General features: G+C 43.2%; 1 protein-coding gene across 1 annotated transcript in view; it reads right to left on the reverse strand.

Moving 5' to 3' along the window:
* Positions 1-818: 818 nt before the first annotated feature.
* Positions 819-26609, reverse strand: part of POU6F2 (POU class 6 homeobox 2) — a 498528-nt gene continuing 472737 nt past the window's right edge. The window contains exons 7-10 of the mRNA XM_040259501.1: positions 24500-24706; positions 15043-15211; positions 5277-5445; positions 819-1758 (exon numbers count right to left, since the gene is read on the reverse strand). Coding sequence (XP_040115435.1) covers positions 1254-1758; positions 5277-5445; positions 15043-15211; positions 24500-24706 — 1050 coding nt within the window. The 3' untranslated portion in view covers positions 819-1253. The remainder of the gene's footprint in view (positions 1759-5276; positions 5446-15042; positions 15212-24499; positions 24707-26609) is intronic.

Consider the following 26609-nt stretch of genomic DNA (forward strand, 5'->3'; position numbering starts at 1 on the left):
TCTTGAGACATTTCTTTGGCTATCAGACTTCTGAGAGAAATTGCTTTGCACAGAAGCATAACATAGACGTTAAGTATTGAACCAAATGTGCAGCTTATGTTTATATTACAAAATTAGTTTTGGTCAGCTCTCCATGTACGTGGCCAACAGACTGAGAAAAATCCCAAGCTCTGGTGTGGACAGTGAGCACAATTACAGCTTATGCCAGTGTTGATAGTTCATTGAGCAAAGCCCTAGATATTTTGCAGTCTCTCCTGCATTTCACGGGGGTCTGGCTGGAAAGACATTGTGCCCACTCTGTGGCCTTCTGGCAGACCCTGGTAGCCACATGTGGGAGAGATGGAGAGATGGAGGAAAGTGAGAAATTTTCTTTTCTCAAACCCACAGGTCATAGTGAGAAGAAAGAAACGGATGCTTTGGCACACGATCCAGGATGCCCCCCACCCCACAAAACAAAGACAAAAACAAAACAAAACCTTCCCCCCAAATAAAAACCAATAGTGAGCCTTACAGAATGGCTTCAACAATGGCACCCACCCCACAGGTGGTGACAATAGATAGGAAAGATGGGAGAAATCAGGCTTTCTGTTTTTCCGTTAAGTACAAATGTAAAATCTCAGAACACAACTTGACAGGCAGAGAAGAATAGACTCATGGTCGCGTTTGCAATGCAGTGTTTCTGACTTTGGTTAATAGGTTTCATAGTGAATCAGCACTTAGAACCTGAAAGAATGCCGTCCATAGTCCCTCCTCCAGGTGGCAGGCTTGTATTCGCTTTGAACAGAGAAAAGTTTTCGTTTGTTGTTGGTGTTTTTTTCTTTTTTTTTTTTTTGGTTTAGTTGTTTTACTTTTTCCTTAAAATGTGTTCACATTTTCATAATGTACAGAAAAAGAGTTTGTGGTTATTTGGTTTGCTTTAAATCCATTAAAAAACTGGCTTTGGGGAGACAGGTGGGGGAGGGACCTATCCTCCCCCAGACACCTGCAATGTGGTGTACTCCTTGTTTAAAAATTTTCAAAAAATTCTTTTTTTCTTTTTTGGAAAATCCCATGAAGGTGTATAAACCATCCTGTCCACTTGGTAATTTTCTTAGTCTTTTACTTACAAGGGTGATGACTGGGGCTATCTTAAAATTTATTTTTAATGTAATTTTTTTTCTTTTTGTGGGGAGGGGTTGGTAATGGGATAAAGTCCCAAGGGTGGAGTTTAGTTTCCGTGGATTTTTTTTTTCTGATTTTGAGTGGGTGTCTCTTTAGGAATTTTCTTCCAGCGAGTCTGTTAAGGGCTCCAAAGGGACCGCCGTGGCCGGCTCGTGCTGTTTTAAGCGTTTAATCGTGTTCTTCAGGGCTTGCCTCTTATTGCAGAACCAAACTCTAACTACTTCCCGGTCATAGTTCAGCTTCTCGGCAATTTCGGTCATTTCCTGCCCAGAGGGGTGTGTGTTCTTCTCAAAGTGGGCATTGAGGATCTCAAGGGCCTGGGGCGTGAAGGAGGTGCGCCTCTTGCGCTTTTTGGACGGTTCACTCCCGATAAACTCGGTCAGGTTCTGCATACCTGCTCGATGGCGGGCCTCAGCCTCAGCCATCCACCGCTCAAGCACCGGCTTGATCTTCTGGGCACTTTTAGGAGTGATGTCCAGCTTTTCAAACCTGGCAGGATACAAAAGGCCAGGGTTCAGTTTGGCTGTCAGACTGCTAGCTATAGTGTTCTCTTGGGCTTCCTGTGGTAGGAAAAAGTGGCTTCTCAGGATGGTGTGTCTGGGGGGAAAATTGAGAAAGAACAGTCTTACACTGAGTCCTCTGCCAGGGTGGGCCTTCTGCCTGCCTGCCTGCCTGACGGACTGGCAGAGCAAATTCACTCCAGATAAGCAGCCAGCTGCAAGGTAGCCCACCCCGCTCAAGCCAGCGCCCACCGCTTGCATGCTTCATGCCCCCCACATGCAGCCCGCACACCCACATGAGGACCAGGTGAGCACGGGTGGACACAGCACAACACAGTAGCCACCATGACAGAAACAAAAAACCACTCGTAGATCTTTTTCCTGAAAATGCTTGAGATCTGAGCTTTGCTTTGAATCCACCCAGCACCAATTCCCCCAAACTTCAGAATCCTTAAGGCAAAAATTAATGCCAGGAAGTGACATCAAAGGCAAGAGCTGTCATGTTCTTTTGCTTAAAATGATTCTTTGTATGTTTTCCATTTGGTTTCCTTCAATCCCCCCCATTGACTTGGTGATAAAAAACGTTCTATCCATTCTAATCATCAGTGACGGCAACTGGGACACGTTTCTTTTATGATTCTCTTTTCATCTCTGTTTTGTGTCTCATTTTAATCTCTTTCTCTTCCCCCAAGCCCGCTCCCATCTCTGTCTCTCTCTGGTAACAAACAATTTTCACCATATGTAAGTTAACAACACGCTCCCTTTTCAGGTAAAACATAAGCCCTTGTTACTCTACTGTTGGACTCAAACAGCTGGACACATTGTAATTACTATGAACACCCCCCCACTCCCTGAAAGTGCTAGGGCCACCTCAGGCCTTTCAAAACCGTCCAGTGTAATGGTGTACTTTTGCACCAGGGTATCAAGCTGTGTTTAATGTGCTATATCTGCAAACTGTACTTGAATGATATCATTTTCTGTAAATGAGGTCTTCTATATATCAATTGCCATCAGCAATTCTTTGCAACACTGACTTAAAAAAATATGAAGCATCTTGGACAAAATTATATACAGTGTTTAAAGAGGTCATTCTGGTATCAAATTCATACACACTCTCAATGAAATACAGTACCCATTCCTTTTATTTGTTTGTTTGTTTATTCTAATACTAAATGCACAACCCTCCAGGATGACAACTTTGGATCCATAGCATTCTCCTCTATCTTTTCAAGTTCAATGTTATTGAAAAATAACCTTCTGACTGCAGAGTGCATCTTATTACAATTGACTGTTTTCATAGAGTGAAAATGAACCTGCTCTTGTCACAGCATGTTTTAGGAGGATGCTTGCAAAAGGACACAAAAGGATAGGCTTCCTTTATGTGCCTTAATCTTATTTTTTGGCATCCCATTTTAGATATCTTATTTTGTGATAAGCAGCACCAATAGTATCAAATTTTAATGTGACTTCCATAGCATTCCCTTTCACATATAGATCAAGAAGTTGTTTATTTAAAAAAACTCCCAAATTTTGGCTGGTCAAAGAGGAAAGAAGTACATTTTGCTTCCACTGTAAAATGAACTAATTATTTATTATCATTTAATGAGCTGCTCCCTGTGGCAGGCTCTGCTAAAGCGCTCATTGTTGCATTCATTTGCCACATACCACACTTTACCATCATTTGCTGCAAAACTCCCAAAGGTAAAGTCTTGATAGTATGACAACAGGCTTTATAGCACTGTGGTATGGGGGATAAAGGTTGTGATAAGGATGTCCAGTTTACTGATGGTGTGTTTTCCTCTGTGTCTCTGATGTGGGGGCATTTGTCAAAGCCTTACTTAAAAAAAAAAAAAACAGGGAGTCCCTGCAGCTAATAAGGGGAGCGTGACACTAGAGCGCGTGCAGACGCAGAGTCCTCCCCACACTTTAAATTAACTGGAGTTGCTCCATTGTCAGATCTTGGTCTCTTTTAAGACTTCTATTTTTTTTTTTCCCCTTGGTAGTTAGCTCTAAAAACTACCCTGTTGAAACACTAGGAGCTAGAAAAGGGCCCCAAAGTCCCCATCTGCCATTTTCTATTAAACAGTGAATACTCGCCAAGTCACCTTTTCATTTCAGCCATAGTTTTTTTTGGCTTCCAAAAGAGATGTTAGAAATCAACATATTTGATTGGGAATGCCCAAGAAATACTACGTGTGTTAGTGAAAACCTTACACAGCACTTCAACCAGGAGAAGAAAATTGCATTTTAGGACTAAAAATAAGCCAAAGAGGACTTTAGCAACAATAGTACTTGGGCAACAACTTCAAAACCTGTGGCAGCCTTTATCACCAGCCTGTCGAGATGAAACAAAATTAATGTTTCCCAACAGGGAGCAACAGTATTCATATCATTTGATGCTGCTTGTTAGTGTTGATGCTTCGGTACATGTTGTTTGGAATAACATATACAAGCCTGGAAACAAATTTCCCAGCAGTAGTAGCCTTGTATAGACTGAATAAAGGTTATTTTCTACAGGGAGGTATCTTATAAGAAAAAACAGTAGGGGAGACCATAGAAGTGAGAGGATCCTATGGTGCTTTTTGTATTTAACAACAATCAATGGGTTTTATGGAAAATCATTGAGCAAAATGTGAGCTGCAAGCTACTACCCCATACTGATGTTATTTATAACCTTAGTCTTAAACTGCAGGAAAAGTACACTTCCGTCCTTTGGGGAATACATTAAAAGTATAAAGAGCAGATAAAAAGACAGCATTTCATGGATCACCAAGAACAAAATCCACTTAAATGAGTTTAGAGTTGGTTTCTTGGCTTTTCCTGATGGAGGAGGACTCATAAGACATTGCCCAAGAGGAAAAAGCTCTTACTGAAGTGCCTTTGTTACCTCATGCATAAACATGGGATTAGTGCAACACACACATGCATGCGCGGGGTCCGCTTCTGGCGGCTTGACCCAGATCAACTCGAACACAACCAAGGCTGGCTTCTGTCATTTATGTATTTAATTTGGGGAGGGAGTAGGCTAGGTTAGGCCAAATTCGCACTATGCTTTTCTGAGCTATGAAAAGCAGCTGCTTCTTTTTAAAAATATGCTTTTAAAGTTGTGTCTGGTGAGACAAGTTAGAAAAATCCTTCGTGGTCACAAGATGGTTCTTTTTTTTTTTTTTTTTAAGGTGTGTTTTCTTGGAAAATCTAGAGGGCCATTCCAAAGCAGAAATGGTGAGAGTATGAACACCATCTGGGACTGGTAGCTTTACAACATCAGTCCACACACAGGAAACAGTGAATGTCAGCTATGTAGGGCTGTGGGTCCTGAAGGAAGCCTCTGGCCCCAGGGAGGGGTGGGGCTGGGGGTGATGGGAGATGTATTTCCGATGAAACCGCCTTGGAAGTTCTTTGTGAGTTGATGGGCATTATCAAGCCAGCCCCCCAAATCTGCTTTAGCAACTTCATTTCCATCAACATCACCAATCCCAACACATAGCTACCCGAAACTTTGTTTCCACACTCTACCCTTCCAGTTTTGCCCACCCGAAGAAGAAAAGCTGAGCCGAGAGGACAAACGAGGCCCGGGCCGGCTGGGAGAGGTGACAGCATGCGAGCACGGGTTACCTGCAGATGGCCGACTGGCTGTACGCGGGGCCCTCTGTGGCACTGAGGGCCTGGCCCACCTGAGTCTGGGTCAGGCCAAGGGACAGGCGCCGGATTTTAAAAGCTTTGGCAAATTCTCGGATCTCCTCCAGATTAACCCCATCCACCTCACCCGCAGCCGTTTGAGGATCTGTGGAGATGTTTTTAAAAATAGGATCAATACATCAACGCACATCCGAGTACTATGTGTTCATGATGGCTGATGAGAGAGTGGCTCATTTTATAATAGCAGAGCGGTGGGGAAGCCACATGGCAGAATGTTTTTTGTCTCCCCGGAGTAGAGCTCAAGCCCCTATCCTCACAACTCATTTCCACCTGCACCAATCATCCTTTGAGATAGCTCTGTCCCAGATGAAAACCACAGTGAACCCATCCAGCCACTTCTACAATACAAGAGTGAGTTCCTTAGAGCTTAGCAAATACTACCAGTGCCGGGGTGGGGGGTGGGGGAGGGGTGGGGGGAGGTGATGGGGGCGCCAGGGGACAGTGGGGGGACGACACGCCAGTTATGGGGGGAGTGCAATTCCATTTTGCCCATAAATATGTTCAGATATCATGCAAAAATAGAAAGATGAAAAGATTTCTTTTTGATATGTCTTAACTGGACTGTTCAGTGCTAAAAATTGCCCTTGGAGAAAAATAGTATTTTGTGTTTTCCTTTACCTGATCACTGATTAGGCTAACAGATGCCTAATTTCTTGTGTTCACATTACCCCTAAGAAGAGCATACTTATGAAACTGTGGGAATAACACTGTCCCTCGCCCCTCCCCCGCCACCCCATAGCAATTTACTGACACAGATGTCTTTGTCCCCTGAAAAGGCACATAATAAAAAATGCCCACCGCAGGAAGGCTCCTTTGGTGCCAGATAACGCAGTCAATTTAGGACTTATCAAGGGAAATGACACAACAGCTGGAGAATGAAACTCTCCCTCCGACCCCCCCACCCCCAGCTACTGATCCCTGGATAAATGAAAGCTTATACCAAGCTGGAGACAGCATGAATTGGGGATGGTGGAAGATTTCAAAGTGTAGTTCCATCCTTCCTGGAGCGAAGCCATTCTCCCTGCAAGCTGACTCTATTGTTCTTCACCTCTCTCCTGGACTTAGGTGAAAAGTTTTTCTTTTCCTTTTTCTGCACAATCACCCACCAGTTTCTGTCCATTCCAGGAATTGTCTAAGGAACTGGGGTGGACTCTATTAGTCTTCTGGGTTTAGGGTTATAGAAACTACTATTATCATGAAAAGAAACAAACATTTGTACCCCCAGAGTCAATTTTTCAAGAACCCTGAAATAAAGATGTTAACATCTGTAGAAGACTTGGAGCTTCCTTGTATAGATTCTCACATTACAGGGCAAATGGTATCTGTCAGTAAAATCAGTTGTGAATGTGTGCACTGTATCCTATCTTCTCATTAAAAACAAAGTCCTGTATAATTTTCACATGTCACTAAGCATAATTTCATGGAAGAAAGATGTGTGAAAAGAGGTATAATCACTGTCTTTAGTCTCTAAATATTTCTACTTCTTTCTTTATGTTTTGTTTGTTTGTTTGTTTTGATTTTGGGTGTGCAGCTTGCAAGATCTTAGTTCCCTGACCAGGGATTGAACCCTGGCCCACAGCAGTGAAAGTGTAGATAGAGTCCTAACCATTGAACTGCCAGGGAATTCCCTATAAGTATTTTTTGAGTGACTCCTGGGAATCCTAATAAGTGGAGAGAAGGAGCAAGAGAAAGAGATGAGGCAGGTCCAGCCTCTATGGAGTTTGCTGTCTACAGGGTATTGGGGCTCAACATTATGAATGAGAAAGAGAGGAAAATACCAGGTTGCCTACAGTTAAGAACTAGCAGTGTGGCACCCACATCGAAATTTTAAGAGAAGGGAGAGGTGACAGAAGAGAGGATTCATCTGGGTCTTACCCAGTGGGCAGCTTTCAGAGAGTATTCTGGTCCATAGGAGCAGGGTACAGACAGGCATGGGTGTAGGGAGGAGCTGAGCACTGTGGGGGGCCTGCAGGGAGCTTGGTAGCAGGAGGGAGAGCTTGTGTTGTGAGTGGTGAATATTTCAGTTTAGAATAAAGAAAATCTATGTCCACGGACAGGGCAGAAGATGACTATAAAACTGATTGGCTGTTGAGATTAATTATAATCCCGCTTTTTCTCTCCCAACTGACCCGGAAGCCTGGCATCACTTGGTCAATGAAGACTTGTTTAGGCTGTGCCTGGTGAGGGCTGCCCTCTGGATCTTAATTCCCACCCACAGTGCACCTGGAGCAGCTGGGAGGATTTGCTAAGGATTCTGGGAAGTCCTGTCCATGCACATAGCAGTTTAGATCCTCTGCTGTTTCTTCCTTTAAAAATTCCTAGAGCAGGAGTTGCAAATGAACATCTTGCAAAGAAAACTTAGCTTTTTGAGTGTGTACAATTTGGGGGAATTACTTGAAAACATTAAACACTGGGAGATTTCAAACGAAAAATTTAGATTTGTCATATTTTTCTTTGAGATGTTAGAAGATTTGGTCCACGAGGTCCACACTTACACTTGGGCACAATCAGTCAGCTGGCCCTGCTTCAGTTTGCCCATTCAGCTACTCTGCGTCCTTACCTCCAGCCCTCCTCGGACCTTCTGCCTTGCTGAGCCTGTCTTGTGACCCTGCCTTTAGAGCATGCATTCCCAAGGGGGTGGAAGTTGGTTCTGAGGTGGCAGTGGGGAAGATGGAAAAGTCTTAGGTAGCACAACTGTTGCACTCCCGCAAAGGGCTGAGGTACATGAACAGAGCCAGTGTGTGGCATACCTGTGGTGTTAACATTTCACTGAAGAAGGGGGCCAGCTAGGACAGAAAAGTCTAAAAGAGCTCCTTGGGGAGGGAAGAGGCAATAGTAAGCTAATAGTCGAGACGCTCCGGTGTAGAACAGAGAGGGACACTTGGTACAGAACAGCACAGGGGCACAGGGAGAGGGGGCTTAGCCTCTCTCCAAGAGAAAAGGAAGAGGAACTGGTGGCTTTCCAAGTATGAGCACTGGAGGTTCAAAACTGAGGATAAAGAAATGGAAGCTGGATGCTTTCCTGTAACAACATGGCTTTAGGACAGTGGTTTCCTTTCTTTCTTTCTTTTTTAATTTATTTGGCTGGTCTGAGTCTTAGTTGCAGCATGTGGGATCTAGGTCCCTGACCAGGGATCAAACCCGGGGCCTCCTGCATTGGGAGTGCAGGGTCTTAGCCACTGAATTACTAGGGAAGACCCTAGGACAGTGATTTTCTTAATTCAGTAGGTCTAGAAGTCACCTGTTAAGACCTGGGACATGCATTTTTAACAGGTACCACAGGCAACTCTGATGCAGAGGACCTACTGACCCCAGGGTCAGAAGTTTTCTCTGTAGTTGTGGCCAATCCGAGTTTGGATGTAGCATCCACTGCATGGCTCCACTCAACGCTTAACCATCATTATTCATCAGGTTCCACTCCACAGAGATCTCTACCACCTTGTAAGATGATGGGCCAGAAAGACTACTCAGTAGGCACCCCATCCTTGCTTCCACTCCCAGCTCCACCATTCATAGCAAGTGACAAGTGTCTGGGAGTCAGTGGGCTGGGTGGCCAGTGGAGTCTGGAGTTGAGAGGAGAGTTTTTCTCTGAGCAAAGCTAGGTAGGGAAGTAAATTTGTTGCCTTACATTAGCCCCATCTCTAGACCAACAGGAAGCAAGAGAGTTAATCTGGAGGGATTTCTGGGGTCGACTCTAGTCCCAGGGTCCACCTGAGTTGGCAGTGCAGTACTAGGCAGGTTTATGATTTCAGATGTAATTTTGTGCAAGATGCTTCCAGCTTATGTCTTCCTTGCCTTTATTGTTTCTCTCCTTACTAGTTCCCCGAGACCAGCCATGAAATCTCTGTGTGTGATTGTGCAGGTTGCTCTTGACTAGATCGCTGAGAATAATCAGGGTTGAAAAGAAAGCTATGACCTCTTACTTGCTTGCACTGACCAGTTGTGTATATTATTTAAAAAGCTCAGAGAGGTGAGTGCCTGGCCCCCTGAGTCCACAGACTTCTGTGAGACCCCAAACAAACATTCATCACATCTTCTTCCTCGTCTCACCCATTTCCCTCTCCTGTCTTTTTCCTGGTTCTACTTAGAGAGCTGATAAGATAGGAATTATGGTGAAATTGAAACAGGGTGATGGTCTATTGGACAAAGGCCTGGGGAGGGAAAATCAGTATTTCATTGTTTGTGCAGTTTGTTGATTGCTGGAGATGAGCTGCTTGGCTTTCTTTATATTATTGTTCTCATCCATAAAAATCAGATGGCAGATGTATTATGATGGTTTCATTCCATGGATCCCAAGACTTGTGCAAGACAGTGTTTGCATGGATGAATGTAAGTTTTATTCTGATTGCAACATGTGGGACTTGTTTTCCCACATTGGGAGAATGCATTAGATGGTGTCCAGAACATGTTTTGAATTAATAAAAAAACTAATGCAATTTTTTTTTTTTGGTTCCAAAGTTTCTGTTTTAAGTTCTTGAGGTTTTCTCTCCACTGTTGGACTGTTGGCCAGTTCCCCTTCATTAATGGTTATATGCTTTTCTGTTTGAAGAGAGGAAATGAAAGATGAATGGTGAATGGTAAATGGAAGCTTCCCTAGAAGGTCATTGTAGCTCTCAATCGGGCCCAGAGGTAGGCAGTCCACCCTGGGATCAGGCAGTCTGGCTTCCTTTTCTCCATCGTGTCATTCCTTTTCCTGGCTCTGCGGAGGTTGGGTTAATTCTAAGGATGAGTCTCAGGCCTCCTTGATGGGGACTTCAGGGGGAACCCTCAGGTCCCCCCAGAAGTGAATCCAGAACCTTGAATCCAGCTCTAGGGAAACCCAATTTGTTATTTCTCTGCATTGGGAGTGAGTGAAATCGCTCAGTCGTGTCTGACTCTTTGCGACCCCCATGGACTGTAGCCTACCAGGCTTCTCCGCCCGTGGGATTCTCCAGGCAAGAGTACTGGAGTTGGTTGCCGTTTGCTTCTCCAGGAGATCTTCCCAACCCAGGGATCGAACCCAGGTCTCCTGCATTGCAGGCAGACGCTTTACCATCTGAGTGCAAATGCATCTCATAGAAGTTTGCTCCGGATTAATTCGGTCCAATACATTGGATTGGCCAGAAAGTTCAGGTTTTTTGTAACATCTTAATGGAAAAACCTGAATGAACTTTTTGGCCTACTCAGTGTTAAATAGAGTCAGAAAGCAAAGACTTCCAGGCTTCACCCTGAATCTGAGCCTTGCTAAAGGAGCCAGAATATCAGCCTATGCAGGGATTGGCTCACCTGGCATTGAATGTTGGCAGCAACCCTTAAGTATAATGATGACATTTCCCAAATCTGGAATGTATGGGCTTAACAATAAAAGATTTTCATGGGAGCTAAATGCAAAGTGTGTGAAAAAGAACCTGTTCTGTAGAATCGGATTGCTTGGTCACTGAGCCCATACTGAACTGAGTGCTCAGGATGGGCCAGGACTGTTATTTTGTTTAATTTTCAAAATTTAGCTCCTTCTAACTGTTCCCCTGGACATCAGTATAAGGGGTTGCTAAAAGGGTCCAACAGTTTCATTCCACCCACACGCCCCTTCTACACTCTCTGCTTGTGGGATTGTTACAGAAGAAACACATATCTAATATAAAGAAGGTGCCAAGTCTGAATCCACTGCCTTCTAAATATCCGTCTGCTTTTTAGTGCTACTCTCACAGCAAAAATGGGCATATTTACCAAATATTTCTGAGACATAAGAAACCATTTGGGAATGTGCAATGTAATTTGGGAGAACAGCCTGCTTACAATGTGGTGACTTTATTGAGCTGTAGAAAATGGCGTGAAATTGATCAAATGAATCACAGGTCCCACTGTGCCGTAGCTATCACCAGGCATCTTTTTTTTTTTTTTTTTTTTAAGTTTGTTAGTTGTTTGGGATCCTTAAGCATGCAAACTTCAGAGAGTCCACAAAGGAACCAGGGTTGTTTTATGGAATCCAGTACTACCATATTGTTACTTCTGTGTAGCAGGAAAAGTTCATTTTCAAAGCAGATACAATTCAGTCTTCAGGTGTGGAATGGTATGAGTGACAGTCTTTTTTTGTGTTGTTGTTTTTAAAAAAATTTTTTAGCACCAGGCATCTTTAGGTTCACTTTATAGTTTGGGTTTTATTTTATTTTATTTTATTTTATTTTATATTAGCTCTCAGTCCTTTTGCTGTCTGAGAACTGAGTTTACAGGCCAAACCAAACCCAGAAAAGCCTGTTGTTTTTTGTTTTTTTTTTTTTTTTGTCCTGAAAAGCCAAACCAAACCCCGAAAAGAACACAAAAGTCCCATGTCTACTTGTTTTTGAAAAGTACTGTGTAAATCTTAAGTTGGTTTGGAACTTTGTCATTTGTTTGGCTCTTCTAGACTTTCTAATAGCTCTGCTTATGGGACCTGTAGTTACCCCTGGTGACTGTGGAGACTGAGCAAGGTTTGACGCAAGGCAGGCTGTGCAGTGCTGTGAACAAGAATGCAGATGTTTTAAGGAGTGTGCATCGCTGGGTTGGGAAGATCCCCTGGAGGAGGGCATGGCAACCCACTCCAGTATTCTTGCCTGGAGAATCCCACAGACAGAGGAGCGTGGCGGGCTACAGTCCATAGATTTAGAGAGTTGGACACGACTGAAGTGACTGAACACGCGCATTTCTGTTCAACCTTATTCTGCAGATAATGGATGGAGGGTATGTGTTAAGTTTCTTCAGTCATGTCTAACTCTTTGCGACCCTACAGACTGTAGCCTGCCACCCTCCTCTATCCATAGGACTCTCCAGGCAAGAATACTGGAGTGGGTTGCCATGCTCTCCTCTGGTGCATCTTTCCAGCCCAGGGATCAAACCCAAGTCTCCTGTGTCTCCTGCATCGGCAGGTGGGTTCTTTACTACTAGGGCAACTTGGGAAGCCCAGCATGCATGCATGCTTGGTATTAACTCTGTATTTTTTCGCCTGCAGTAGGGCAGGTTACGGATGCCCCACCCACTCCCATTCATTTGAAGCAATGGCAGGTTGCCCAGCATCAGGCCACTTTGACCATGACTTAGGAAGGTTCACTCACCAAGGTTTTGACCATAGGTTCAAATCCAGTTTGACCTGGTTCAAACTATGGCCTTGGCTTAGTGGAGGGATTTGATCCATTAACCATCCAACTTAATTGAAGGATTTTTACTTCAGATGTCCTTCTGTTCTGTCTCAGCCTCCAAAACTGAGATCACGATCTACTGTTCTGCCATAGACCTTATTCATATGTTGACCATAGCATTTGTTTCCCTTTGTTGTAACTGTATTTCTTTGTTATCAGTTCATGACCTTCCCCTCAGAGCAAGGACCACATCTCCCTTTTTTCTTTCTCTGTTTCTATTCCTGTGCTCACATATATATGGTGCTCAAAAATAAGTTGTTGTTGTTTTTTTTCCACATTTAAAAATTTTAAGTTGACATCCTCTGACTGAAACACGTTTTCCCTCCTATAATTTAACCTGTATAAAACAATTACATCTGAAATATAGGGTTGAGTCTCCCTACATTAGCTTATCTGCAAAGTTGTCAAAGTTTAATCTTAGACAAAAGTAATTTTAAATGCATATTGCATGCTCGAATATACATTTCAAAATATGAAAGTTGTCTAGGGTTTCTCTTCATATTGGCTCAGAGAAAAATCTTGTGCTTTATTTATAAGATAGGGGTTCAGGCATTTAACAATCACTTGAAGAATATTTAGGTGATTTGATGTATTTTATCATTCAAATTGCACTGGATAAAATTTATGTGAAAGCGTCCTGTCTGTTTAGGGCAGCAGTGGTGTGTAGAATGTGTATGACCCATTGAATCTGACTAGCTGGGTTATCATCTTGGCTTTGTCATAAAGGAGATTTGTCATAGAGTGTCAAGGTCTCTCAACTAAGACTGAATCTGGCCTCTCTGACATAAGGTGGGTTGTATTTTACAGGATCTATTTGATGCCAGCATCAGTATCCAAAAATGATAATTTATATTACTTTTTGTGAGTATTCAAATAGGTAAAATATTGAAAGTGCTTTGAAAACTCTACTTTACAAGTTTTTGTTGTTGTTTTTGCTGCACCACACAGCAAGTGGGGTCTTAGTTCCCTGACCAGGGGTTAAACCTGTACCCCTTGCAGTGGAAGCCTGGAATCTTAACCACTAGACTGCCAGGGAAGTCCACAAATGAAATCTTAAATGGAAGTTTGCTGGGGAGTAATCAGTATCAGAAGATGATCCATGTATTATTTATTCTATATTGGGTTTATGCTCAAAATGCTCAAAATCTGTAGCAGTCATAAGCCCAGCAATGGGTTTGTATAAAGTTCAAACCCTGGTAGGTATAGTCCTGGACCTTCTTGTATTTCCCAGAGAAGGTATCTCATTCAGGCTCTGCATATGAGTTTGGAGTTTCTTGCCTCAAGTGCCTGTGGTAAAGGAGTCTCTTTTCCTTGGTTTTTAATATTTCCTCTCAAGGACGTGGACTATGATTCACTCATTAGACTCATAGAATGTCCTACTGGCCTCTGTGTAAATGAAATTTTACTTGGTCCATTAAGTAGCTCTGTAACTGATTTCTGAAAAAGGCTAATCCTTGTCTGCCCAGCAAATGGCAAGACAGAGCCGAGTGCCATCCATACATGTATGCATGCGTATGTATATATGTACCTGTATATTTTTTGGAGGGCTTGCTTGTGTGTGTGAGGGAGACATGGAAACCCTCCATTTTGCCTTGCATCTCTAGACTTGGCCCATGATATGGAGAATCCCTACTATTCCTGTTATAACAGGTCACTCATGACACTTGACCAAACACAGATACTCACATATATCCTTGTTTTGTGCCACAGATGCCTCTGCAGTGCTGTTGCCCTTTAAACCTGTAGCTGTTGGGTTTTTGGTGCCTGGAGGATTATAATTCATGCACTATTCTGTGATTTTATATACAGGTAAAAATTGTACTAAAGGTGAACAACTAACATTGAATTAGATCATTGTCACATTCATCTATTTGCATCTGATACATACGCTGTCTTCTCCGAGGGCCACTTACCATTTCTAAAATACGTCTACATGGCCTGCTCAGGGAAGCAGACCTGCAGGCTCACGTTATTTTATGAATGGTTGTTCAGAGGTTTCTCATCAGATTCCAGCCCATGCAGCTTCCCCCTCGCACCACTGGGGGCAGCTCGTGGTGCACACACCACCCGCCCATAGGCACACTCTCTTTTATTTCTTCTGACACCTACAAATAGAATGGCAGGGACTTCAAACACACAGAAAAGCAGCTTGACCTGCTGGCTGAGTGCCTGTTGTTGGTTATTTCAGTTCTAAGCTATGTGGCTCATGCCCTGAAAGCTGATCAGTTTCTTCCTTCTGAAGTGGCCAGACTGACTCAGCGCCATCAGAAGGCATCTTGGGGTGGAAACGGCCCCTCCATGCATTGATTGATGGGATGTGGAGGTGTCTGCTTCCCCAGTGAACCACTGGCCCTGGGCATGGACTTTATCCCAATATTGACCTACCAGTGCCAGGAAACTTCTCTTCTGTTTGAAAGATCAGAGGGAGAAAGAGGGAGGAAGGGATAGGAGGGATGAGAGAGAGAGAGAGGCATTGCAATTAGGCAACAAGAAGGTCACCATGATTTAACCGAGCCAGAAAGGATACTTACTGCTGACTAACTGGCCCACGCTCAAAGCTGAAGAAGAGGAGGATGAGGAGGAAGAGGAGGAAGCCTGCCGGACGGGGCTTTGAGACATGGATGCTTGGCTGTGAGCCAGGTGCAGAAGACTGCTTTGGGAGGCTGCTTGACCCACTGACGTCTGGGAGGGCTGGTGGAGCTATGCAGAGGGATGTAAAAAAATACACAAAGGCATGAAAAATTAGGAGGAAAATGCCAGGGAATAAAAGTGTTATCAGGGCTGAATCATTTTATTTCTAAGAATATATACGTCTCTGGAATAATGCACACCCTGCACAAGAGGCAGGGTTTTGTTTTCTTTCTTTCTTTTTTTTTTTTGTATATATTATGTGGCTGCTTCCTTGACAGGCATTTTATTACTATTTCTAAATATATTAATTCCCTACTCGGCTTGCTGAAGCATCTAGTTTTCTACATTTCTTGACCGCCACATGTGATTGTACTCTTTCTGCCTGTTCATGCAATTCCAGGGCGCTTGACAGACTTCTCGAGTACGTATAGCTAAAATATAACACCTGCCATCAACTTAGACCGCAAGACTCAAGATCAAGGGTGGGCTGTGCCCAATCATTTTGTCTTATGTAACTGGTGTTTTTAGGAACGTTCCAATTTAGGCTGAGTGTATATGGGAACTTCCTGCTCTCTCCAACCAGAGGCTGGGTGTATTACTGTGGAGCTGGGAAAATTAATTCTAAGACCCTATCACAACTGAGAGAGAAATGGGGGCAGTCAGGACCAATGTATCGATCGATATTTGTCCCTCTTGGTTGTCACTTTTTTCTACTGTGCCAGAACTTTGTTTGACGTTGTCATGCTCTCACATTTAAAACTCTCACATCAGCCCGTGGAGTGGGTATTATTCTGACCCCTCTTTTACCACCAGGGAAGCTGAGGCATAGAGAGTTTAAGGGATCTGGTGTCTTCCTTTGGCAGGTGTGGAGGAGCTGGTCTCCAGGCCTATGAAGTCTGATCCCTGGGCTTGAGCTCTTAGTCACAGCGCCACAAGTCAGAATTCACTTCAAGTCTTGTGTGTGGTAAGGAAGGTGGTCATTGTATTCATGACTTCTTTCCAGGTGATCTAAGTGCTATGGTTCTGGGAGGTGAGAACCTCGACGGAAGGGAGGAAGGGGAGAGAAAAGGAGGACAGCCACCGCTTCTGGGCGGGGCCTCTCTCCATCCACGTGTTGACCCTCTGGGAAGCTGACGGATGACAGCCCGAGGCCTGGCACGAGGGCACTAGTAGCCTCAGCAGTGGCCACCTTTGTTGATTAGACAGAGTACTTCCCAGAGTGCTTTCATGTCCATCATCACAGCTCCCAGAGGTGGAGGAAGGTTTTCAAAAAAGGTTTTTAACAAAAGGAAGTCAGTCTGGGAGTGGAATCAGGCCAGGCCCTGAACTTTGGTGAAAAGAGAGCCAACTACAAAACAGGCCCTGATCTTTGACCACCTCCTCAGGATCTAAGAGTCAGCCTGGAGATTCCAACTTCACATTTGTCTATGCTTTCCCAGTGTGTGTGTGTTCAGTTTTTTTTAATTCAACTTTGTCAAGATATAATTTACACATAATAAAATATATACATTTTATGCATACAGTCTGATGAATTTTGTCAAATGTATACATCTGTGAAACCACCATATTATCAAGATATAGAACCTTCTTATCATTCTATAAAGTTCCCTAATTGCCTTTGTAATCAATTTTCCAACTCCTGGCCCCAGACAGGGACTGTGCTGCTTTCTGCCACATGTACTCATTTGGCATAATTCTAAAACTGGAATTGTATGGTATGTACTTTTTTGCATTTGACTTCTTTCGCTCAGATACTGTTTTTGAGATTTACCCAGTTTTGTTGGATATATCAGTAAATCATTTTTTAGTTGCTGAGAAATATGTAGAGTATTGTTATATATCTGTATGCATATCTATGTCGAAGATCGTCTAGGCATTCATCTGTTGATGGACATTTGGGTTATTTCTGGTTTGGGGCTATGATGAAGAAAGCTGTTATAAACATTTATGGACAAATTTTTGTGTATCCCTGTGTTTTCATTTCTTTTATGTAAATACCTATGAGTGAAACTGTGGAAATGACTGAGTCATACCTTAAGTGTACATTTACCTTTTAAAGAAACTACCAAACTGATTTCCAAAGTGGCTGGAACCATTGATATGCTCACCAGCTATGTATAAGAATTCCAGTTGCTGTGCAGCATCACCAACACCTGTGGTCGACAGTCTTTTTAATTCCCTAAAGTGTTTTTAACCATCAATTAACATTCTACTTTCAAACAATTGTTAATTATGTGCTACTTTGGAAATGTGTCTAAACATATTTAGACCTATTTCCCTTCCCCTCCCACCCCTTGGCAATGCTTTTGCTCTCCAGATTCACAGGCTAGCTCTATGCAGCAGATATAGCTGGCACAATTATGAGAAGTAAGTGACTCTCCCAAGACCATGAGTCTGCCTTAGAATCCAAGCTCTTGCCCCATAGTTCAGGGCTCTTTCCAGGATGCCAGGCTGTCCTGTTCCACAATTTCCTGCAATTACATCTCAAGGGAACATCCTCATTGTTACTCCACTGTGCTAAGATTGTGAAGTAAGGTAGTTGTAATTGACATGGAACTCAAATTAATATGCAACAAGCATCTGCCTAAAGTAATTAGCCAATCTGCTGAGTACATAATCAACAATCGAATCCAGTAAATTTTATTCTGTAGGAACACACACTGAAGATTAAATCTATTTTTAATTTGCTTAATAAAATGTGATGGATATTTGCATGTCAGTCTATCCCCTCTAACCTATTGAGTTGTCCTTCTAAATATTGTTACTTGACAAAAGCTTTGCACAGTTTTGAGTTACTGAATCATGAGCTAGTCTTTGGTTTTATCATTTCATCAATATTTTATTGGCCCTGGGTGTGGCAAAGCACCATCAAGGAACTGGATAAGACAATAATCAATTTAAATTTCTTTTTCTCATACACAACTCAGTAAAGAAAAATTACTAGGCTTCAGTCTACACAAGAGAAGGAATTCTAGAGGAAAACAAAGTAGCTCTATTGAGAGTTTGTTCTATGCCTACACAGTCAAAGAAAGAGATGAATCTAAGATAACTAAGAATCTAGGAAAGAAGTATTTTGTCCAACGGAAATAAACACATTTTTTAGAACACTGGGGTCCTGCTTACCTTCCAGCATTCAACCAAACAGTTCAGAATAACCCATAAAAATTCTAAAAAGTTCTTACTTGAAAAAAATCAAGATTTTAAGGTTATGGCATTTCTAGCAAATTAATACAGGCATGGAAAGTCCACCAAAAAGGAGGAAAAGGAAGGGGCGGTTCATGTTAGCCTTGGGCTTTGCTTCATCCAGGGAAGGAGAGAAGGATGTGAGGATGTTCACACCACACAGGGTATGAGAGACAGGCAGAAATAGGATTCAGAGTCCCTTAAGCTTTACGCTTCTTACTGCGTCTCATAGGCTGGCTTTGTCGGTTTGTGTTGGTTGACACTGCTGATGTTTACTGTATTCAACAAAAATAGATATAGGCACACTTTGAAGTCTTTCTGGATTTTCTGTGCCAGTGCTCCTCATCTGTCTTCTTTGTGTAACGCAGTATATCTTTAACAATATTTCAGTTTCTGAAATAAAGCATCTTCTAATTAAATTCACGATTGATATAAAAAGAAGTGAAGGTGACAAGCATCTTGGAAAATGGGATAAAATGAAGAACCAGAATGTGATAGATGAATTGGAAAAAGTTAATTTATGTAAACAGTAAAATTCAAATGGGATTAAATATAGAGAAATTTATTTGGGCAAGGGGGAGAAGAAACTTTCCAAATAGGTAAAGGCAAAGTGGGTGCAGAAGAAATGAAATCAGTGGTTCTCAAGATTTAAGCACTTTCAGAATCACGTGGAGGGCTGTCAGAACAGGTCCCTGGACCTTACCCCCACAGTGTCTGGTGCCGTAGGTCCAGGTGGGAGTCAATAATTTGCATTTCTAACAGGTTCCCAAGTGAGGCTAAGGCTGCTGGTTGAGGGACCACTTAAGGTTTTGGAAGGATCTTGTCTTAGAAAAAGGGTAAAGAAAGTAGATTTATTGTGTCTAGACAAGAGAAGCCAGAGCCTAGATTTAGTAAGAACTTTTAATAATTAGGAGGACATAAAGAATACCTGAATGTTATCGAGGAGTTCATTCTACAGTGGACATGGCCAACTGTGCAGGTGTTAAATTTGCTGGAAGGTTCAGGACAACCTAACTTGAAAAATTTTGAGCACTAAAATTTTGAAAATTTCTGATAGCTAAAAACTCCCTTGGGTACCATATCTAGAACATGATAGAATCTTAGTACAGAGGAAGGGGTTAACAGAGAAAGAAAGAGAATTAGGGAAGAGAGTGCTGTGTGGAAGTTCTCCCCAAGCTGCCGGCAGGTGCTGGTGTGGAACAAACTGGAAAATGGCAAAAGACACAGAATGGGAAAGCCACGGAAGGGCCTGGGCTGGGCTCCTCAGGGAGCATGCCTCTGGAATCTGGTGTCCCAGATAGGGAAACACTACCATTTGGCAGTGGTTAAACACGATGGATGGAGCACGCAACATAGGGTGGGTCCTGAGCAAGGCTGAATCAGTCTGGTCCCTGCCTTCCAGGTGTAGACAGTACAGACTAATGACAGTGGATGGAGCGAGGGGAAAACCGAGGTGGGAGAATGACAAATGGGAGCTTCACAAAGGAGGGATCCTGGGCAGGGGGATGGTGGTTGGAGTTTGCCAGACAGAAGAGGAGGGAAAGGCACTCCAGGCTAGGGTGGGCAGGGAGCACGTGCTCTGTCAGCTGAGATCGACTGGGAGTGACCAGGGGAGACCAGAGAGGTGAGATGCCCGGATGTGTGGCTGGAAGGTCAAAGGTCTGTTTTGTATTGGGGTCCCTGACACACATTTCCTTTCTCTAGGAAACCCTTATGACTATTTTAGATCCTGTATGGGTGGAAATACTTCATTTGTGTCTCATTCTGGATGGCTTCAAGAAAAAGTTGGAAACTACTGATTTATGTAACAGCTGGGAAAAAACTGGTGACTATATTTTTTTACTTGAAAAAAAAAAAGATGGATTTAGAGAATCATATAGCATTTTAGGGGCTTCCCTGTGTTGCTAGTAGTAAAGAACCCACCTGCCAGTGCAGGAGAGGTAAGAGGTATGGGTTTGATCCTTGGGTCAAGACGATCCCCTGGAGGAGGACATGGCAACCCACTCCAGTGTTCTTGCCTGAAGAATCCCACAGACAGAAGAGCCTGGTGGGCTATAGACCATAGGGTGGCAAAGAGTTGGTCATGACTGAAGCGACTTAGCATGCACGGCATTCTAGAGAGCTACTTTAAATAAATCATTTTCCTTTGGCTTCGTATTAGCACCAAGATTACATTTTGAAGAACAATTGAGTGCCTTCATGGATGGCAGTCTCCAAGTATTATAGCCATAGTATTCAATTTTTGAAAAATCTCAATGCTTTGATTTTACAAATCACATTTTCCCTTCCCCGTGTCTCTATTTGCTTAATGACATTAAAAATCTCCCATAAACTTTTGTTGCGATTTAGTCAGAGGAAGAATAAATACACACAACATGATTTCTGTGCTGCTCATGAAGAAATCATGAATTCACAATCACAGAATAATAAGGGCAAACCCTGGCATGTGGGTCACTCTGACTTTTGAAGCTTCAGAATCTTATGGAGGAAAGGAAAGGTTACTTTCAAGCTCTACCAAATATTTTTGTATTAAGCTCTTTGTTCCACGGACAGAAAGATCCTTCTCTCTCCCTCATATATATATATATATATATATATATATATATATAGAGAGAGAGAGAGAGAGAGAGTGTGTGTGTGTGTGTGTGTGTGTATGTATGTGTGTATGTGCAGCACGTGAGATCTTACTTCCCTGACCAGGGATCAAACTCGCATCCCCTGCACTGGGAGTCTTAACCACTGGACCACCAAGTAAGTCCCCCTCTCTTTCTTATCTAGTCATTTTCTTGTGACCTTTATTTCTTTGCATTGCTTACCAAGGATTCCCAACTCGATACTATGAAAGTGATATCTAGGACTATCAGATATTGGTATATGTTTTTTAAAAAATACTGTTTGTATTTCAGATGATAACTTTGCAGGTTCTCAATCTTTAATCATTGGAATAAAGCATCCTCAAGAGTAGTTGACTCTTCACTCTTCGATTTTATCCAGGTTCTTTTAACTAGTGGTAGGCATGTGTAAAAATTAAGATTTTTAAATTATTTTTTTTAATTAAAATGAATCACCCCAGGTCATCTAGCCCAAGAGGCCTGTACTTCACTCCATAAAAAGTGGACTTCCTTTTGAGTGCGAGTTAGGGATTTCTCTGCTCTTGTAATTTATGACATATTTTACTGTTGGAACTATGCTCTGGTGAGATCAAGCATTTGTCATAAATCACATGAAAAAATAAATTGAGAAACTTCTCTACTGTACAAGAGAAATCCTTTATTTTTTAGTGGTTGTCCATATTATATTTCTTCAATGTAAAGGGTAGTATTTAAAGAAAAAATTGAAGACCACTATTCTTATATATATCTCTAGGTCTGAGCTTTTTACTTTTGGACTTTCAGCATTTTATGACCCTCTATCCTCAGAATTCCCCCTTTTATATCTGGGACTCAGACTTGAGCATTTCCTGTCGATTCACCCAACTTGTTAACTTTACTACACCTTCCAAGGTGTTTCAATCAGAGCTGATGCCAAGAAACAGTGTGGCGCTCTTCTCCTGATATTTCTCAGCAGGTCCGTCATCAGTTCCCTTGACCTTTCTAGGACTTGAGTAGACCACTGGCAAGTGCCTTGAACAACAGAACAGGCCCACAGGTGCCTGCCATGACTTGAGGATTCAGGAAGGTTTGAGTGTCACTCTTTTCAGCTGTGCACACATGTCCTCTCAGCACGCACTTTCATGAGAGATGCATGCGCATATACTGGCAAGGCAAGTCCTGCTCTCTGCGATGCTGGTTGTAAATGACACGAGTTGAATGGGCAAGGCACATCCCCTAGAGGCTGGCTGTTTCTTCCCAGTTGCTAGATCTCCAGTTCTACCAACAGGGTTGATGGCAGTGATCAGACTAGCAGAGGACCAGACATTCCCACCGTGATAATGAGGTTTCATCCAGTGGTCAACAGGTAGGGTGCGAGCAAGATTCTGAGGTGCATCTATGCTCACGAGAGAGACTGTGTAAATGGATTCACACTGTTGATAGTGGGCGAGGGTTTGAGGAGGAGCACCATACCTCCCTCTTACTTACCGTTTCTTAGTTAGCTCCTTCTGGATCAAAACTGTACTACCTCAAATATAGAGCTGTCATCTTGTATAATGGCAGTGGTCTATCACCCACACACCCTACTTAGAAATTCAAAGTGAGAATGAGAGCTACTTGTATTAAATGTTGATGATCTCTAATTAATTCATCAACTTGGCAATTTACAACTTGGGTTTGCTGACAGAAATAGTTTTTTAGCAGATTGTACAAAAAGATTAATTTTCTCATTTCTGCACCCAGAGATAATTTTGAACATAGGTTTGAACAGATAGAACTAGAGATTAAAAAGCCAACGGAACATTTGGAGGAACTATTTATTCATTTTTTTTGGCCACACTGTGTGGCATGTGAGATCTTAGTTCCTTGAACAGGGATGGAACCCGTGCCTCCCGCAGTGGCAGCTCAGAGTCTTAACCACTGGACCAGCAGGGACCAGTCCAGTTCCCTTGGGGGAACTATTTAGAAGGGTAGAGAATACAGTGGAATCCCGTAAATAGTAAAAGAAAGAAAATAGCTGAGAGACAGAGGCAGAGGGAGAGGGTAGAAGTCCTCACAATACATTTGTCAGGGACTGTCCCACTGCCCATGAGAAAGCTGGGGAAGAAGAGGGCAATGGGAACCCTGGCTCACAGGCAGTGGTTTCGATTTAGAGGGAGAACCAGCGGGAGTAAGAGAGGCCCCCCAGCTGCTATGTGAGGGAGATACTGACATTTCCCCATTTTATAGATGAGAAAACTGAGGCACAAAGATGAGGAATGCCTCAAGATCACACTGGGACAAAGTCACCCTTTTCAGTTTGAATGTTAGGCCCCTTCCATGACTGTTCTCAGACTCACTCTGCGTTTCAGTCACATGAACCTTTTCCCTGTGTTTTAATACTCCAGGCTTCTTCGTGTGTTCCTGCCTCTGTGCCTGCTATCCCCACTGCCTGGAATGTTGTTGACCCATCATTCACCTGGCTGACTCCAACCCATCCATTAAGATTCACTTCCAAACCATGAACTCTCCGGACAGTCAGTCACTTCCATCTTTGTGATGATACTAAACTTTGTGCATACCTGTCCTGTTACAGGACATGCTGTCTTATTTATTTATTAAAAATTTTTTGGCCATGTCACTGGATCTTAGTTCCTCACCTGCTCCACCCCCCTCTGCCCCCCCGCCCCGTCCCCACCCCTTCCCGCTGTGGAAGTGCTCACGTGGTTTGGAAGTGAGTCTTGATGGATGGGTTGGAGTCAGTCAGGTGAATGATGGGTCAACAACATTTGTAACCACTGGACCAGCAGGGAAGTCCCAGGACATTCTGTTTTATTGCATAATGGGGCTGTGTCATACATTTGTGTCCTCTACAAGACTATGAGCTCCTTAAGACAAGAAATTGCCACTCTTTCAACCCTGTTTCTTATCATTAAGCAGAGGCTCAGTGTCTAGTGGGTTATCAAGAAAGGTTTATTGAAGAAAATAATTAACCAGAAACTCCATGAGGTCAGGGACCATGTTGTTCTTCAGGGCTGTGTACCCAGCTTCTAGTATAACACACAGAAAGTGCTTGATTGATATTTGAATGGATAAAACATACCGGATTCTCATGGTTTTAATAAAATTCTACCAATTAGAACCTATTTTTCATTCCCTAATTTCTGGGAAGCACTTTTAGCAGCATCAATTTAGGATCTCTTAATGAGTAATAGTTCTCTACCCCCCCCCCCCCCATTTATAGATGAGATGTTAACTGGTCTTAATTTCTTGTTGACCCCTTTTAAAATTGACTGAAAGTTAAGTATCATAAGCTGTGATAAATAAGAACACAAATCTAATGAACTTTAGGCAATTGTCCTTGTTATAACAAATATATTCTTATTTATAGATTAGCAGTTATTTAGTTGTCACTCATATTCACTAATAATGAAAAATAAAGCTACTTGCTTTTTTTTAAAAATAAGTATTGGTATGTTAGGATTAGTGAGATTAAATGTTTTCTAATTTAAAAATTACTTTTCATTGATTGAGCCCAAATAGAAGAAGGACGATAAGGAGAGATGTCCAGGTAGCCACGGCTGTCTGGACCAGAAGCCTTTACCTGCTGGCCGGGCTTGATGGGGGAGAGTGTGATGCCCTGCGTGTTGATCACAGGCAGGATCTGGTTCCCGATGACTGTGGCAATGATCTGGCCCTGGGCGTTCGTCAGGAGCTGGGGGGTAATCGGCTGCACTTGAAGGCCCTGTGTGCCACTTGCTGTTTGGCTTGAGGGCCCTGGATTCGGCATCAGAGGAATGGTCCCAATAATCTGCAAGAAACAGGCCCACAGGTGAGGCTCCAGGCTCTGCTCAGAGTTGGCACAGGCACCTGACCCTCTCTCATGCTCTGGTCTCTGTTGGAGGCTCCCTGAGAGCTGATTCAGAATCCTTGGACCGATCTGGAGAAGAAAGAAAGTAGCAAAGAATGAGCATGTGAAGGAGAGAGAAACACACGCAGACCGAGTGCCTGGACAAAAAGGGAAACCATCTTATTTAAAACTAAAATCATGGATTAACAGATATACCTTACTATATACAAAATAGATAACCAACAAGGACCTACTGTATAGCAAAGGGAACTCTACTCCATACTCTGTAACAACCTATCTGCGAAAGGAATCTGAAAAAGAATGTATATTTGTTTATGTATATCTGAGACACTTTGCTGGACACCTGAAACTAACACAACCCCTAAAACTATATTACACTACAACTATACTTCAATATAAAAAAAAAGAAAGGAAACTCAGGCAGCAGTGAGGGCAGAAACACGTGACTTCTGCCAGGGCAGCAGACTCACCTGCTCTGTCTCAGAAGCAGATGGAGCATCAACCACTCGCACTGAAGGCCCTCATCTGGCCGGGGAGCCGCGCCCCTTCCCCACAGGGCTCTTCACACACAGCGTGCTTCCTTATACCCTCTCCTCTGCCCTCTCCAGTGCTCCTTCCCTTCCCCGCCTTCCTGCTCCTCTCTCAGGTCGGGGGTTAGCTCCCTGACATCCCAGCATGACTGGAGGCCCCAGCAGCACCCTGGTGATCACGGTGGTGGAGAGCCCGGATTCTGGAGTCAGGGACACATAAGTCCAGTCCCAGCTGTGCCGCCTCCTCTACTATATCGTTAAGGAGCCTATGCTTTCTGAGGGAGAACTGGGATCATTAACCGATAAATGAAACTCAAAATAGAGGTGAAATGACGACTGAGGACTGAACATTTTTCAAAGAGCATTTTGTTTTTAATTTTTTTTTTTTTTGATGTGGACCGTTGTAAAAGTCTTCACTGAATTTGTTACAATATTGCTTCTGTTTTAGGTTTCGGTGTTGGCCACAAGGCATGTGGATCGTAGCTCCCTGACAAAGCATCAAAATGGCAACCCCTGCACTGGAAGTCAAATTCCTAACCACTGGACTGCCAGGGAAGTCTCTGAAAGTGCATTTTAAAACATGGGTTTTAAACTGGGTCCTAAAGGTGAGAGGATCAAGGCTTCTGCGGCAGGTGGGGGAGGCTTTTCTCTGTATCTGGTAGCCTCTGGTGTCAGTAAAGAGCTCATGCAGAGCATCACAGGAGGGCCTGGCTGGATCCAGTCACCGTGGTGGGAGAAAGGGATCGTGAACAGAGGTGTTCATAAGATCTGGAAACACAGACACATTCATAAGTTGACAGGGACAAATCTAATTGGTGAGAAAAGAAAATACAACTCTGTTTTTCAATGTCATGGACTCTCCCAGGGAAAGTCATGGAACTCAGGTTGGATGCTATCCCCTCCAGGTACCCCAGGATGCTTATGCAGCTCTGCTGTGCTGGTTGTCTTCCAGGGACACTTTCCAGACATGAACTGTGGTAACGTGACCTGAGGGGGCCACCTCGACATATTAACAGTACTATCTCAGGAAGTGCTTTCATGGGTCTGGTTTTCATTCATTCCACATTCTCACAACAGCTCAGTCCTGTGGGCACTAGTCTCACCCCTTTTTAGTAGGTAAGACAGTGGCGGTTCAGGGAGGAGTTTGCAAGTGGCAGAGTTGGGGTCCAGGTCTGCAGGACCCCCAGATGCCCACTTTTCCATGTGTCCCCTGGCTGCTACCACAGGGAGGACATAGGAGGGCCCCTGCTCTTAGGAAAAGCCCTGCATCCTGCTTGCCGTTTCCCACCAGATGCTCAGCTGCTTGTAGACTA

The sequence above is a fragment of the Oryx dammah genome, unplaced genomic scaffold (genome assembly GCF_014754425.2).
Source record: "Oryx dammah isolate SB20612 unplaced genomic scaffold, SCBI_Odam_1.1 HiC_scaffold_18, whole genome shotgun sequence".
Taxonomy (NCBI): Eukaryota; Metazoa; Chordata; class Mammalia; order Artiodactyla; family Bovidae; genus Oryx; species Oryx dammah.